This window comes from Aplysia californica, unplaced genomic scaffold (genome assembly GCF_000002075.1).
Source record: "Aplysia californica isolate F4 #8 unplaced genomic scaffold, AplCal3.0 scaffold00449, whole genome shotgun sequence".
Classification (NCBI taxonomy): Eukaryota; Metazoa; Mollusca; class Gastropoda; order Aplysiida; family Aplysiidae; genus Aplysia; species Aplysia californica.
In genome coordinates, this window is record NW_004797719.1 from 109,848 (window position 1) to 123,610 (window position 13,763).

At 40.0% G+C, this 13,763-nt stretch overlaps 1 protein-coding gene across 2 annotated transcripts in view; it reads left to right on the plus strand.

Moving 5' to 3' along the window:
- The first annotated feature begins 388 nt into the window (after window positions 1-388).
- Window positions 389-13,763, plus strand: part of LOC101862203 (trafficking protein particle complex subunit 11) — a 31,188-nt gene continuing 17,813 nt past the window's right edge. Inside the window, exons 1-16 of one of the 2 annotated variants that reach the window (XM_005105028.3) lie at window positions 389-532; window positions 2,244-2,483; window positions 2,888-3,057; window positions 3,922-3,992; window positions 4,619-4,733; window positions 5,951-6,050; window positions 6,509-6,582; window positions 7,441-7,537; window positions 8,045-8,178; window positions 8,959-9,100; window positions 9,896-9,989; window positions 10,320-10,399; window positions 11,124-11,202; window positions 11,904-11,958; window positions 12,705-12,850; window positions 13,293-13,354. In XM_005105028.3, coding sequence (XP_005105085.1) covers window positions 2,283-2,483; window positions 2,888-3,057; window positions 3,922-3,992; window positions 4,619-4,733; window positions 5,951-6,050; window positions 6,509-6,582; window positions 7,441-7,537; window positions 8,045-8,178; window positions 8,959-9,100; window positions 9,896-9,989; window positions 10,320-10,399; window positions 11,124-11,202; window positions 11,904-11,958; window positions 12,705-12,850; window positions 13,293-13,354 — 1,620 coding nt within the window. In that variant the 5' untranslated portion in view covers window positions 389-532; window positions 2,244-2,282. The remainder of the gene's footprint in view (window positions 533-2,243; window positions 2,484-2,887; window positions 3,058-3,921; window positions 3,993-4,618; window positions 4,734-5,950; window positions 6,051-6,508; window positions 6,583-7,440; window positions 7,538-8,044; window positions 8,179-8,958; window positions 9,101-9,895; window positions 9,990-10,319; window positions 10,400-11,123; window positions 11,203-11,903; window positions 11,959-12,704; window positions 12,851-13,292; window positions 13,355-13,763) is intronic. The other variant, XM_005105029.3, reaches the window with a different exon arrangement.

A 13,763-nucleotide genomic window follows, 5' to 3' on the forward strand; every position in this document is an offset into this window, starting at 1 on the left:
GGGGGGGTGTAAATTATACATAATTCTTTTTTGGAATGAGAGAGTAGTTTTGTAAACAACAGATTATAGTTATGTTATCAATCAATAGATATCTGTGAATCTTTATAAGTATGGCCGCGTTCAAGATTTCCCTTCATTGGAAATTCATGTATTCCCTCCCCTTTAAGAATAGTAAATAGTAAGAACAAGAATCGAACCAGTCCTTAAGCTTGAAAAAACTTGCACATGAAAGGAAAATGTATCAGATCAAGGTTCTTTAACAAAATTTCTAAAAAGAGACGAGTAAAAAGAAAATGTGGTATTTCTCCGTCCTTACGGATATATACGATCTAACGCATGAAAACAACTCGATACGTTAAATTTTTAGAATCGATCTTTTTGACACACATGATGACAAAACAACACAACCAACACACTTGGGAGGTGTGTACGTTGTAGACAGTAGATGTTTCCCTTGCACCTAGGATTTGGTAAAGAAAGAGTAAAGAGAAGCCTCCTTCGAATGCAAGGAGACAAAGGGTATCTTCGCAAAGTAGGCTATTGATTAATGTTGATGCTTTAAGAGGGTCTTCTTCCTAATTATAATCCTTCATTGTCCTTCGTAATGATTGAGGCTGATGTGTTAGCTGCTACAGGCTACTGGCTGGTAAGCCAAGTCCAAGTACACTCAATACACACACACACAAACACACAACAACGATGTCACCATCAAGTTAGATGCCAAAGTGACATTACAGCCCATTACTCAGTGTGACTTGAGATCCTGCTTGGTTTCTGAAGTGCTCGTTTTTGGGGAAGGTCAGCAGAGTTCTAAGATTCTAAGACGAGCAAAAGTAAAAGTCTATCATCTGTTGAAGCCCTCTCCTCTGAACTGGAACTATTTTGCTTGCACTGTGGACCAAGGCCAGCCCTTTGCAACAACTTGTTGCCTTTGTGACCTGACTTTGACTTAGGCCAACTGCATCAGCCTGTAGTCTGCTGTCATGTAGATCTAGTTCTAGGTGTATACACAGTTCATACAAACTATTTTTGCAGTTCAATACATTATTGTAGTTTAATTAACACGCCCACTGTTACTGTTATTATTGGACTATCAATTTCAATAGAGACCTCTGTCAGACAGTAAGGTCTTCATATAGATTGTCCTGTGAATAAGACAAATAGGCTCCAAGGTAAATATTGTGTTTATAATGAATTGCTGCAGTTTTAGAGGATAGAGAAAGGGAAACATGAAAAGTCTGCTCCGCACTGTCTTTTATTTTACACCTCTCTAACCTAAGGCCACTCCAAGCAGTCCAAGCAGAGCAGGCTCCTGTATTTTGTAAACACCAGTTTATCCAAGAAGACATTGATCTATATATAACATCTGTAGCTCGTTATTCCTCTCTCGAGTGATCAGACTCATTGTGACAGAGCGCGACCTCAGTGCTTTCTTGTCGTAGCTCTTTATTTAACAGTGAAAATTTAACTTCTAAGATCACTCTTTGCTATAAAATGAACTGTTTCACTGTGTTATTAACTCTTTTTATCTCTGGCAAGCTGCTCCCAACAGCTCGCGGTCTGATCCACTTTGCCAGTGAGCCGCTCAGGCACACACATTCCTTAACATTGACTTCGACATCAAATTACTTTTCAGCAATTGCCAAAAACAGGTCTCTTATACAGGATCATCATTCATTAGATGAAGAACTATCAAAATAGGTTTGTTAGTTTTGATTTAATGACCCATTTAATGACGTTTTTGTCATTTTTAGATTTAGCACTAACAAAGGGTCCCGGCGTAGTGGGTTTTTACCCCCCTCGGAGATAAAGAGTTAAGCACGACAAGAAAACATTGAGGTCGCGAGAGGATGATCCGCATAAGTCGTGTCATTGATGTAATGAAGTCAGAGTCTCTCTCTTTGTTGCTGACTGTGTATGTAGGCCTTGTAAACTTGCTTTGAGACAGAACTAGATGCTTTGACATTGATGATTGATTTAAATTTATATAATATTTTTCAGTCCGGCTTCTCTCATTCATTACACACACAAATGTTCACTGGCTCGCAATTTTGTCCTTGCATTCCATGAATCTTAATATGTACAAATGATGTCCCAATATGACATTCATGCCCACCATTTAATGCATGCTTCGTGCACTCCCAACTGCCCCCCTGCACCCCCCCACATTCACATACCCTTGAGTTCTTGTAAATTATATAATGGTTCTATAATGTAATTGTGATTTTTTTTTTTCTTAACAGTCTCTGATGTGATAATATTCACAATAAAAGATTTCCAAAATGTCTTGGGCGAGTGAACTGCCAGGTGAGCTCGTGTGTCGCCCGCTTGGCCTGGTGGCGTTGACCGGTCTGGACACGACGTACAACGCGGTGCACAAAGCCATATGGGACTCGTTCTTCAACAATAGACGCAATGACCGTGTGCCGCTGCAGTTCAAAGTGTGCACCGCTGATCACGAGTACCCGAAGTGTAAACAAAAGGTTAGTTGTGAGTTGTAGTGTCTTTCAGCTCTGTAAACCCGGGAATCACTTTTGATGTTTTGATGGAATATATATTATATATATATACAAATCTCGTGAAAATGGAAAGGGGTGTATGCATGAAAAATGTTCATAAAAACATTTAAAATTGGGTCAGTGCCGTGACAGAGGAGGCAGTAGTTTGTGTCATTACTGTAATCACAGTTTTCTTTTGATTTAAATGTTTTTGTGGAGATAACAGTAATCATTTATATTTATAATTTGAGATGCTGAACAGCGAGTAAATTTCGGGGTTCAAAGTAAGGGTTAACTGTATAAAAATTAATAAAATTTAATTAATGGTTTGCTTCTCATGTTTAAAACTGAATGCTTTTTATATGGGCTACTGTATTTTACTCGGACAGAGAACTTCGTATGAGTGGTACATCCCAAAAGGGATTCTCAAGACCCACTGGCTGCAGAAGCACCTACAGGAAATCCCGTCTGTCGTCGTTGTGTTCTTTGACCTGGACTGGGATGAGCCGTTGTGGAAGGAGCGACAGATGGAGTGCTCGACTCGCGTCGAGATTGTTCGGTAATTCTGTCCCCTGGTTACAAGATGGTTGTGATTGTTTGGTACTTTAGATTGTCCTCTTAGAAGACAGTTATATTATGAGTTTGACTGGTAGATTGTCCTCTTAGAAGACAGTTATATTATGAGTTTGACTGGTAGATTGTCCTCTTAGAAGACAGTTATATTGTGAGTTTGACTGGTAGATTGTCTAGATGCTTGTCCACCAAGACGACTGTTATATTATGAGACAGTTATATTGTGTGTTTGACAGTTATATTATGTGTTTGACAGTTATATTGTGTGTTTGACAGTTATATTATGAGTTTGACAGTTATATTGTCCACTAAGAAGATAGTTATATTATGAGACAGTTATATTGTGAGTTTGACAGTTATATTATGAGTTTGACAGTTATATTGTCCACTAAGAAGACAGTTATATTATGAGACAGTTATATTATGAGTTTGACAGTTATATTGTGCACTAAGAAGATAGTTATATTATGAGACAGTTATATTATGAGTTTGACAGTTATATTGTCCACTAAGAAGATAGTTATATTATGAGTTTGACAGTTATATTATGAGTTTGACAGTTATATTTTCCACTAAGAAGATAGTTATATTATGAGTTTGACAGTTATATTATGAGTTTGACAGTTATATTGTGCACTTACAAGACAGTTATATTATGAGTTTGACAGTTATATTGTGCACTTACAAGACAGTTATATTATGAGTTTGACTGGTAGATTGTCTAGTAAGAAAACAGTTAGATGCTTGTCCATTATAAAACATTTTGAGTATGAGGCTCTTTGGCCAGTTCTGAAAAAATTTGCTTCGTTTTCACACTCATGTTGAGATTTTTCCTCCCCATATTCTACAGAAACAGCCTGCAGGGTCGTGGGACGAAGATAGCTGTTGTGCTCATCCAGAAGAACGCGCCCCTTCCTCCAGGTAATGAGACCGTTTAAAGATGTAGAGGAATTTATCTGCTGGAATAACATTCTGGGTTTTTAGAATTTTATTCTTTGTGGAGAGTTGGTTGGAGTGTACTTCTGGTAGGTCCTACTTCTTTTCTTTCTCTCTGTTGTTTGTGTCTGGCCGTCTTTCTCCCCCCCCCCCCACTCACATACACTCTAAAAGACCGTTAATTATTGTGCTGATGTGCTTCTCATCACTCCAGTGGACTGAGACATCATTGTAAGTATGTAAGTGTTCGTGTCTGAAACTTTCCTATATGAAGAGGTGATTTCTGTCTTTTTAAATGCAATGTTAATGTTGAAAATAATCAAATTTGTAATGATGTCCAGTTTTTTTTTCATATTTCACGAAGTCACAGTGAACTCAAAATGAGTATTTGTAGAAAACGCTGATTTCCAAACTAGAATAATCTGCAGTGGAATGTTTTTTTCTTTCTTTTTTTTGTTGTTGTTGGTAAGTCTTATACACTCTGCATTAATTGGGTTTTGGACATAACCACAAAGTTTTTCTTTTAATAAATTTTTTTCCTTTATTCTCTAAAAAATGAAAATACGATGCCTAGGGTAAAGACTTAACAAAGCTTTGACGTATTTGTACAGGAGAAGACCTGATGGCGGCGGAGCGGGCCGTGTCTCTGTGTTCAGCGTGCGAGATCTCTGCCAAGTCGCTGTACGTGTTGCCTCACACCGACCACCTCATTGGCTACACGGTCAGGTGAGTACGCGGGGTCTTGTACATGTGGGGGTTTTGGGTTGTGTTTTTTTACACATTGCAGCGCATCATTGTATTACATTCCATAAGTGATTATGAATATGCGAAATATTTTATCTTGTGTGAATTGCTCAGTGATCATGTGATTGATGTAAAGCGCTCACAGCTTATACTAGTACGGAATAGAGCGCTATATGAATAATGAATGCAGTCTATTATTAATATTATTATTATTATTATTATTATTATTACTGTCAAACTTTAGAAGACTGTAAGAATGACCTGTTTTCAAGAGTAAGTATGGTTTCTTGGTAGTTCTCCTGTGTTCAGGCAGATTTTTAAAAGATAAAAAACTCTGTAATAGAATGAGAGTTAGAAATCTAGAAGCAAATATAGGCCCAACCGTAGATGGAGGAGAGGACCCAACACTCTATGGGGGCCTGGAGGACCTGTGGCCAGCAGCAGCCTCCGCACGAGAGACTGGGATGTCTGGTTAAAGACGAATGAAAAGAAGGAGAGATGTCTGGTTAAAGATTAATGAGGAGAAGAAGGAGGGTATTGTCATTTGCATTTATAGTGGGGATGACTGAGGGGTAAGTTTTGGGCACAGTTGAAAGAATGCTGAAATAGAATTTCCACAAAGAAAACTAACAGTAGCAGTCCCATCACTCTCTCTCTCTCTTGCCCTTTTTAACTCCCAGTGGAGCATAGGCCAGCAACAACATTTCTCCATCGAAGCCTGTCCTGTGCATCCTTTTCTAACTGTTTCCATGATGTCCCTGCCTTTTCCATTTCCGCTTGTACCGCCCGCCTCCATGTCATCTTTGGTCCCATCTCACACAGAGGTGTCAAAATCAATGAAGATTCAAATCTTCTATTTCTTTCATTGCCCGCCCCCACCCTACCCATCCCCGCGGCTCTATGTCCTCATGGTCAGAACATAATTTTTAAAGTCTTAAAAAAAATATTTTTTTTAGAAAACTTAAAAAAAAACCCTGCTCACCAAACTCAACCTTGTGGCTGTAGTAAGCGAGAAAATGTGATTGAATTTTGAGTACGCACACTGAAATCCAGCTATTATGAGGATATGACACGAATTACAGACTTTTTAACCACACCAATAAGCCGACACTTGAAAGAAATGAATGAAGCATTTACGATGTTATGACGATGATGATACATCCCTGTAACTGTCGAGTAACTATTTCTCTCCCTCACAGACTTGAGAACGCCTTCTATGAGCAGGCCCAGGCTTACTACCACCAGGAGGCTCGCAAAGTCAAGTCTCACAAAGACTTCCTCAACAAGACCACTCATCAGGTGAGACTGTACTTTGTCTTTTCCTGTTGAGGAAGGCGTCATTTTCCTCTACTTCTTTTGTATGTCTGTCACTCTCTTATGACCCGCTGTTTCCGGGGTGCCTTGATAGTCGAAGCAGACTTTGTGCTGTTGAGACTAGAGAGGTGAGCAGAGTAAGCCTGATTCCCCGTTTGGACTTCTCTGTTAACATACGCCCGACCCGTTCGCACTCATATGACCGTATGCAGTTGCGAGCGCCGTAAAACCTTACAAGTGGGTTGTTGACGGGTGCTCTAGTATGGTTAGTTCCTTCTTTCCTTTCAGACATCTATCGTCTTTATCTCCCCTCCTTTTTTTTGTGTTTGTTATTTTTTTGTAACACCTCTAATCTTCTGCACTTATATGACCTCATTGTGTTGCAAGTGCCGTAGAACCTGACTAAAGCTAACCAGACTTTTGTTCTCCCGTTCTGTTCTCAGCTGCTGTTCGTCAGACATCAGTTCAAGAGCGCCTTCTTCAACGAGCTCAAGCAAGACTCACACACCGCCATCAAGTGCGTTGTGCCCACATAGCTTTTTACTTGCCTGGTGGCTGAGGTGGTCTTATGGTTAGGCTACCGGACCCATAATCGTGAGACTGCGGGTTCGCGGGTTCGGGCCTCAGCTGGGTCCGATGTTGTGTCCTAGGGAAAGACACTTTACACGAATTTTGCTTTTGGCTCAGTCGTTTTGGAGACGGACGTTAAACTTGGAGGTCCCACCTCTTAAATGACTTAAAAGTGTTGATAGGGGTGTTAAACTTATACTTTTTTACCATTTTAAAAATATTTGCCTTTGGCATTTTCCAGTCACTGTTGCTAAGACTCCTGAATTTTCTTTCTTTCTATAAAATAACTTTTTTTTTTCTCTCTCCGCCGAGTGTTGGTATAACGGAAATAAATTTGTATGTAAGGAGTAAATTCTGGCTTCTTTTGTCAGCGCTGGCATACCTATCTCCTCTCTAGATATGAAAACAAGGATGCTGCTTAATGTCAGTGGTCTGTTGTAAATCATAGCCAGGGTAACGGTTGAGGAAGTCTCTTGGGAGAAAAATGGGCTGGGTGAGACAATAGGACAGGATTTTTCCACATAGTTTGATTGGGGTGGACAGAATAGGGTTTAAATATACTATTCTGTGAACCAGAAAGGGTTAATGTATACAATTCTGTGAGCAGGAAAGGGTTACTGTAAACTATTCTGTGAACAGGAAAGGGTTAATGTATACTATTCTGTGAATAGGAAAGGGTTAATGTGTACTATTGTGTGAATAGGCTAGGGTTAATGTATACAACTGTGTGTACAGGAAAGGGTTAATGACAGTTAACGTGTACTATTGTGTGATGGTAACCTGTGTGTGTGTGTGTATGTCCCAGGCACTACAAGCAGGCGTACGGCTACATGCTAGATCTACGCATGCACGACACAAACATGCTGGAGGTGAAGACTGTGGCCGGCTTCATCAACTACAAGGTGAGATATCTCACGTCTCGTTCTAGTTTTGTTCATAGTACTTAAAGTGCTGTTTATAGTTCGTGTTGACTGCTTATGTTTACTGAGGGCTTTCGTGTTGATGGCAGCGACGGTTTTCGAACTCAAAAGGATTTGACATATTTTTTTTTCAATTATATCGCTGTAGAAAATAATACCATGGATATGCTTTTGGTGGCAAATGATTTGTCTAATACGTGTTTTCCCGTACCGAGAAAAATGTCTGAAATTGTGCCTGTATTGTGGGTTCTCCCTTGCCGGCTTTTTCTAAATGCTTTCATGTGGTGCAAATGATTTTACTGTATGGTTTGTTTGAAGTGGGATCTTCTTTAATAGACAGCGCAAAAGTAAACTATAATGGAAAGAATAGAAGAAGAAAAAAGAAATGGTGTTGGAAGTTGACTCTGGTTAGGTTATGAAATATTAGATTATAATGTATACGAGTTTAAGGTTTATACAATATATTGACCTCTTTTGTTTTGTTCATAGATTTGCAGGCTGTCATTCCAACATAATGCTCCTTTGGATGCGATAGCACAGTTCAGGAAACACATTGACTTTTTCAAGTCAAAGACGGGCATTCCGGAACTTTCTTTTGAGCACAGTGCATGGATGTCGAAGCAGTGAGTGAAACAGAAACATTCTCTTTTCCTTGCTCTTGGTTTGGGCTTTTTTGTCAGGGTAATCGTTGCTTTTGCCCTTTACGTCTTTTACCTTTTTTATGGGGATTTAAAAAAACTTATTTGGGGGGGGTTGTTTTTTTTTTCCTGAGTAGTTGGGGTTGCTGTTATGATAACTGTTGCTTTTGCCTTTTACGTTTTTTATTTATTTTTTTTTTTTTCGTGGTTTTTTTTTGGGGGGGTGTTTTTTTGTTCTTTCCCTGAGTAGGTGGTTGCTGGGTGTTTTTTTGTTCTTTCCCTGAGTAGGTGGTTGCTGGGTGTTTTTTTGTTCTTTCCCTGAGTAGGTGGTTGCTGGGTGTTCTTTTGTTCTTTCCCTGAGTAGGTGGTTGCTGGGTGTTCTTTTGTTCTTTCCCTGAGTAGGTGGTTGCTGGGTGTTTTTTTGTTCTTTCCCTGAGTAGGTGGTTGCTGGGTGTTTTTTTGTTCTTTCCCTGAGTAGGTGGTTGCTGGGTGTTCTTTTGTTCTTTCCCTGAGTAGGTGGTTGCTGGGTGTTTTGGTGTGGTTTGCTCCTTCTTTGCTGTCAAATATCTGTCATCCTCACCTCTGCTCCTATTTTTCTTTTTAATGTTACTCTCTAGTAACACCTCTAATATTCAGTACTTGTATGATGACCTAATTGTGTTGCAAATGCCGTAAAACTCTTACAAAAGAAATGAAAACTGGGATTTATCATAATAACATAACTGTCTACCGGGCAAATCAACCGATGCTTGTCTGTGTCCCCAGATTTCAGGTGTTTGGCGACTTGTTTGACGAGGCGATCAAACTGGGCCTGACGGCGATCCAGACGCAGCACCCAGGATTTTACTACCAGCAGGCGGCCAACCACGCCATCTTCCGCAAACAGCTGTGCCAGGGGCTCTGCATGGTACGTGGTACGCTCAACATTGGCCGGTCTTTTTGTATATGAGGAGTGGGCTGGAAAAACGGGCATAGTCAAAAACTGAAAACCGTGAGGGTATCGATTTTGAACGCTTGTTGACTCATAACTGTATTTATGTTCAGCTGTTGGTTGATTATTGTTGTTAGATTTCCCATCCAACAAACATGTAAAATAAACCACCAATCAAACAAATAGGAAGTTGTGAATCCACAAGCTTTTAAAATTGACACCCTCACAATTTCCAGGTTGTGACTATGCCCATTTTTTCAGTGGACACCTCTTATATACAATCCACTGCGGATGAGAAGGTGTCGTTAGGAGAGTGAAAAAAAGATCAACTCATCAGCAAAGTTTAACATAATTGTTGGGATCTGTAAAGCAGAAGAGGCGCTGGGACCTGAGAAAAAGATCGACGTAACCGATGATCTGCTCAAACGAGTTCAACATAAGTGGAATGAGTTGACTGTATTTAGCTTTACCCTATGGAGCTGAGCGTTCGCCTCTTTTGTTCTTCTTCACACTGGTTACACATTTCACTGTGGTCGTCATCGTTGCTTTCTCCCTCTGGGGCAGAGTATAATGCTTTCTACCTCTCCCTGTCCTGGGTTAGCTTCTTGACATTACGCTACCTCAGATTTACAAAGTTCCATCTAACATCTTTGAGGGGTTTTTTAATCTTTGAGTGTTTTTTTATCTTTGAGCGTTTTTAGGTCAATTGTTCTCAGCATTCATGTGTTTGTGAACCAGGATGTAAAGTTGGTCAACTGTTTGCGTCCCCAGCAACCTCAAGAGATGAAGAGCCCGGACGAGATAGCCGACTACCTCGGGCCGACTGACTTCTACGGCCAACGCAAGTGGAGACAGGGCCATCAGAGTGAGTGTTTCCCTTTGTTGTCCCCCTGGCATAAGTACATCCCAGCAACTGGGGCTGTTGTTGATTTTGTTGTTGTTCTCAGCTGAAACTTTTTGCTGCCGCCATCACTGTAGCAGTTTTAAAAGGGCAAAAAGGCTCGTTCAAACAATGATTAAGTTGCTACCTTGGTTCTATTTTCAATACTTCCTAATTGTTTCTTCTTTGGTACAACCTTTGAAACTGGGGCCGGTTCAGTTTTCTTACCTGCTATACATCTGAAGTTTCAGAAAGAGTCGTTAATCATCCTGCATTATGTTTCCGTCTCGCTGATTCCTGCCAAACTGTCCCCAGGTATCGAGCCTCCAGACCTGCAGAAGGAGCGGGAAGGAATTCTCTCCCTTCAGACCAAAGAGCGACAAGTGGACCACTCGGTGAGTGGAAGCTGTTGTCAATGATTTGCCCTCTCCATCAACATGTAATATGTGTTGTGCTCCCTATCTACACATTTTACCTGATTTAGGAGGCTGGCTGCTCCGACCGTGCCACTCTGTGCCTTTCCAGAATGAGTATGATACAGCATCCTGGAGATATTTGACAGAAACTTTCCCACTCTGGAACTGAACTCGTGCCCTCTGTGTGCAAACATTAGTCCGCAGACATCATTTAGAGCTCCACTAAGTTATTGGTATCGTCTTCAAGTTTGTTCATTTGACTTACTTTAGATGAAAAAAATACCCATCAATCCCAAATATTTTGCAATTGAAGCAGGTGAAGGTTGTTTGGTGTCAGAGATAAAATAAGCGAGAAAATGGCTGACAAAGTCTGTTGACTTCCAAAATTTGAAAGTCCTTGGAAACTGCAAATTTACATTTTTGTGGTTTTTGATCAAAGTTTTTCAATAAAATCCGCACAGAAATGTGCTTTTGAATGGACATAAAAAGTGAGGAGTCAAAACAGACAATTGATCAAAATTGCCCATACAGCAGAAAATGTTGGTTTCTTCTCTGTCATTATTTTGACGAGCGCCTTATGTCACCACGATATACACTCCCATGAAAGTGTCGGAATAAACACTGGTTTCTTATGTTTGTTTTTGGGGGGTTTTTTGTTTTTGTTTTTTTTCCTCAATAACGTCCAAGTGTTTGTGTGTTTCAGTGGCTGATCATCCCTCTATTGAGCAGCGCTGTGGCACAGTTCCGCAAGTACAAGTCTCCACGCATGAAGAGATTCCTCAGTGAGTCATCTAGTTTTTGTTCTTGTTTGTGTGTGTCGTAAGGTGGATGGTTGGAGGGGCTCCAATACGTGACCTCAGGGCTTTCTTGTCATATCTCCAATTTTTTTAATCGAGGAAAATGTGACTTCTTCTTAAGCTCGCTCTTTGTTATGAACTGTTTTCACTGTTAAAGAAAAATGGAGATATGACGAGAAAGCTCTGAGGTTGTGAGTAGTAGATTCTACTTGTCTTATTTCTCATGATTGTTCCCGTCTGTCTGTCTTCTATTTTCCTTGCACTGAATGATCGTTATCGTTTCGATGTTCTTCTCTCTTCATTCAGACAAACAAAATAGTAAGACTTTTTCTAAGCTGTGTTTATAGTATGCTTTGTCCTGTTTTGCACCAACACCATTTGTGATTTGCATTCTGATTGTAATTTTGCTGTTACGACACAGCTTGTCTTTAGGACTGGTGATTTATAACAGAGTAATAGCTTTTGAAATTATAAATGGTTTGCACATTACATGCTTTTGTTTGATTTGTGGATCTCTCTCTCTCTCTCTCTCTCTCTCTCTCTCTCTCTCTCTCTTTATCTTTCTTTTTCTCTCTCAATCTCTCTCTTTCTCTCTCTCTCCATCTCCCTCCCTCCCTCCTTCCCCCCTCCCTCTGTCTCTCTCCCTATCCGTCTCCCTCACATTCCTCTTTTTGCCCCTCCTCCAGTGGTACAGATGGGAGAGGAGTACTATCACGCCAAAGACTACGTCAAGGCTCTCATGTGAGTTGCTGACAATTACTGAAGTAAAACAACGTGTGTGTGTGTGTGTGTGTGTGTGTGTGTGTGTGTGTGTGTGTGTGTGTGTGTGTAAATGTCCTACGGGGGGGTTGACTGGGGATTTTGACAGACTTTCTCCTTTCTCCTCAAGAGAAGTATCGACTGACTTCAAGAGCTACTTTGTGTTTCGTGACCTTTTAGTATCAACAGTTCTGTAACTTTTAATTTTAGGCTTTGGGAAATAAAAATTTCCTTAATTTTATTCATTAATTTTAGTTGGTTTAGTAAGGTTTTACAGTGCTTGGAAATGCATAAGGTCATTTGAGCGCTTTTTAATTTTAAAAAATTAAATTATTGGAAACAAATTATTTTAAAAAAAATAGTGGTTTCATTTGCTGTAAGGTAGTTGTTTTATCCGATACAGACAAAGTGTGATGCCCTTAAGTGGCAGGATGCGAATCATGTTGTTTCTATGATCATTGTAAAGATAAGATTACCTGATTCTTGCTGTACAACATGGGTATAATAATTCATCTCTGACATCTGAAAGAACTGATATGCTTTGTCGTTCTATATTTTGTGTTGTTGTTTCCTCGTCTTCATTGTCTGTATAATATTTCATTTGTCACATGTGAGAAAACTTATTTGCTTTGCGGTACATTATTTAATGTCGTTGTTTCATCTTTTTTGATGTGTGGTACATTATTTAATGTCGTTGTTTCGTCGTTATTTCCTCTCCTGTGTTCCAGCCTCCTGAACAAGGTGACATGGGACTACCGCGGCGAGCGCTGGTGGTCGCTGCTCACCTCCATCCTGGAGACGTCGCTCAAGTGTGCCTACCTGACCGCCAAAGTGCAGGAGTACGTCTCCAACAGCATGGAGCTCATCGGGCGATGTATCCTTGTCGCGCTGTCTCTGCGTCGGCCGATAATTAGTTTTGTGAGGCAGCGTGGTGAAATCAGGCACTTGTCAAAACAATGAAGTCAAAGAGTGGGTGGTTGGCGGGTGCTCTGCTGTGGTTTGCTTCTTCATTCCTATCAAACATCTATCATCCTTATCTCCCCTTCTCCTTTTTTATGTTTGTTACTCTCTTGTAACACCTCTGGTCTTCTGGCGCTCATATGACCTTATGCAGTTGCGAGTGCCGTAAAACCTCTGCTAAAGAAAGAAGTCAAAGAAATCAACATTTTTCGGGGCTTTAGGTAAAACATTTTTCTAGAATTTTCTAATTTTTGGTCAACAACTTTAATGTGTCATATATTATTATTATTATGTTTTTTTATTATTATTAAGAAAACTTTTTTTTTTTTGGAGAATGAATCTTAACACCGCCTCAGATGCTCAGTGCAACCACGACGCGAAGGTCAGAGTTCAGATGAATCTGATTCGTGTGATGACGGTGAGTGGTTTTTGTTTATCTCTTTCACTTTCCTTGTCATATTCTTTGTCAACAATGGCCGCCCATTTGCTCAACTTCCTGTGCACATAGCAGCCTTTCAGTTCTCACTTTCTTTTGTGTTTAAGAAATGTTAATGTAAATTCTGAAGACTGACGACAACTTTAACACACTTTCCACGCAAGAAGTAAAGACAAGACTGCATATTAATGTCAGTGATGGGTTTTTGTCATAGCCAAACCTACCATTGGGAGAAACGAGGAAAAAACCAAAAAACCAAACCAAAGCATACAAACAACAGTGTAATTGTTAATAAGAGTTTTCTGGCACTACAACTCAAATAAGGGCTGAAACAAACCACAAAATCGTAAATGAATTTCAAAATACAAAAAAACCAAACCCCAAGAACCCC